We start from the raw sequence: 401 nt of genomic DNA on the forward strand, positions 1-401 counted from the left end.
AGATGCAGCTCTTCCTCATGCACGTGAGTGTCCCCTGTCCCCTGCGCCGGGGGACAGCGCCGTGGCCGTGGGGTCTGTCACACAGGGTCCCTGACATCAGTGGACAGTGTAGTGGCCGTGGGGTCCATCCTGCAGAGTCCCCAACAGGAGGGGACAGCATGGTGGCCGTGGGGTCTGTGCTGTGGCGTTTCCAGCATGAGGGGACAGTGCCATGGCCATGGGGTCTGTCACACGGGGTCCCCAATGTGAAGGGACAGTGCGGTGGTTGTGGGGTCCATCCTGTGGGGTCCCCAATGGGAGGGGACAGCGCGGTGGCTGTGGGGTCTGTCCTGTGGGGTCCCCAATGGGAGGGGACAGCACGGTGGCTGTGGGGTCTGTCCACAAGGGCCCCCAACGGGGGG

At 66.1% G+C, this 401-nt stretch overlaps 1 protein-coding gene across 1 annotated transcript in view; it reads left to right on the forward strand.

The window, feature by feature from the left end:
• LOC102043993 (cholesterol side-chain cleavage enzyme, mitochondrial) overlaps nucleotides 1–401 on the forward strand; it is a 10352-nt gene that overhangs the window by 9386 nt on the left and 565 nt on the right. Inside the window, 1 exon segment of the mRNA XM_014310834.2 lies at nucleotides 3–23. Within this exon segment, the coding sequence (XP_014166309.2) occupies nucleotides 3–23 (21 nt within the window).

Source organism: Geospiza fortis, unplaced genomic scaffold (genome assembly GCF_000277835.1).
Source record: "Geospiza fortis unplaced genomic scaffold, GeoFor_1.0 scaffold628, whole genome shotgun sequence".
NCBI classification, from domain to species: Eukaryota; Metazoa; Chordata; class Aves; order Passeriformes; family Thraupidae; genus Geospiza; species Geospiza fortis.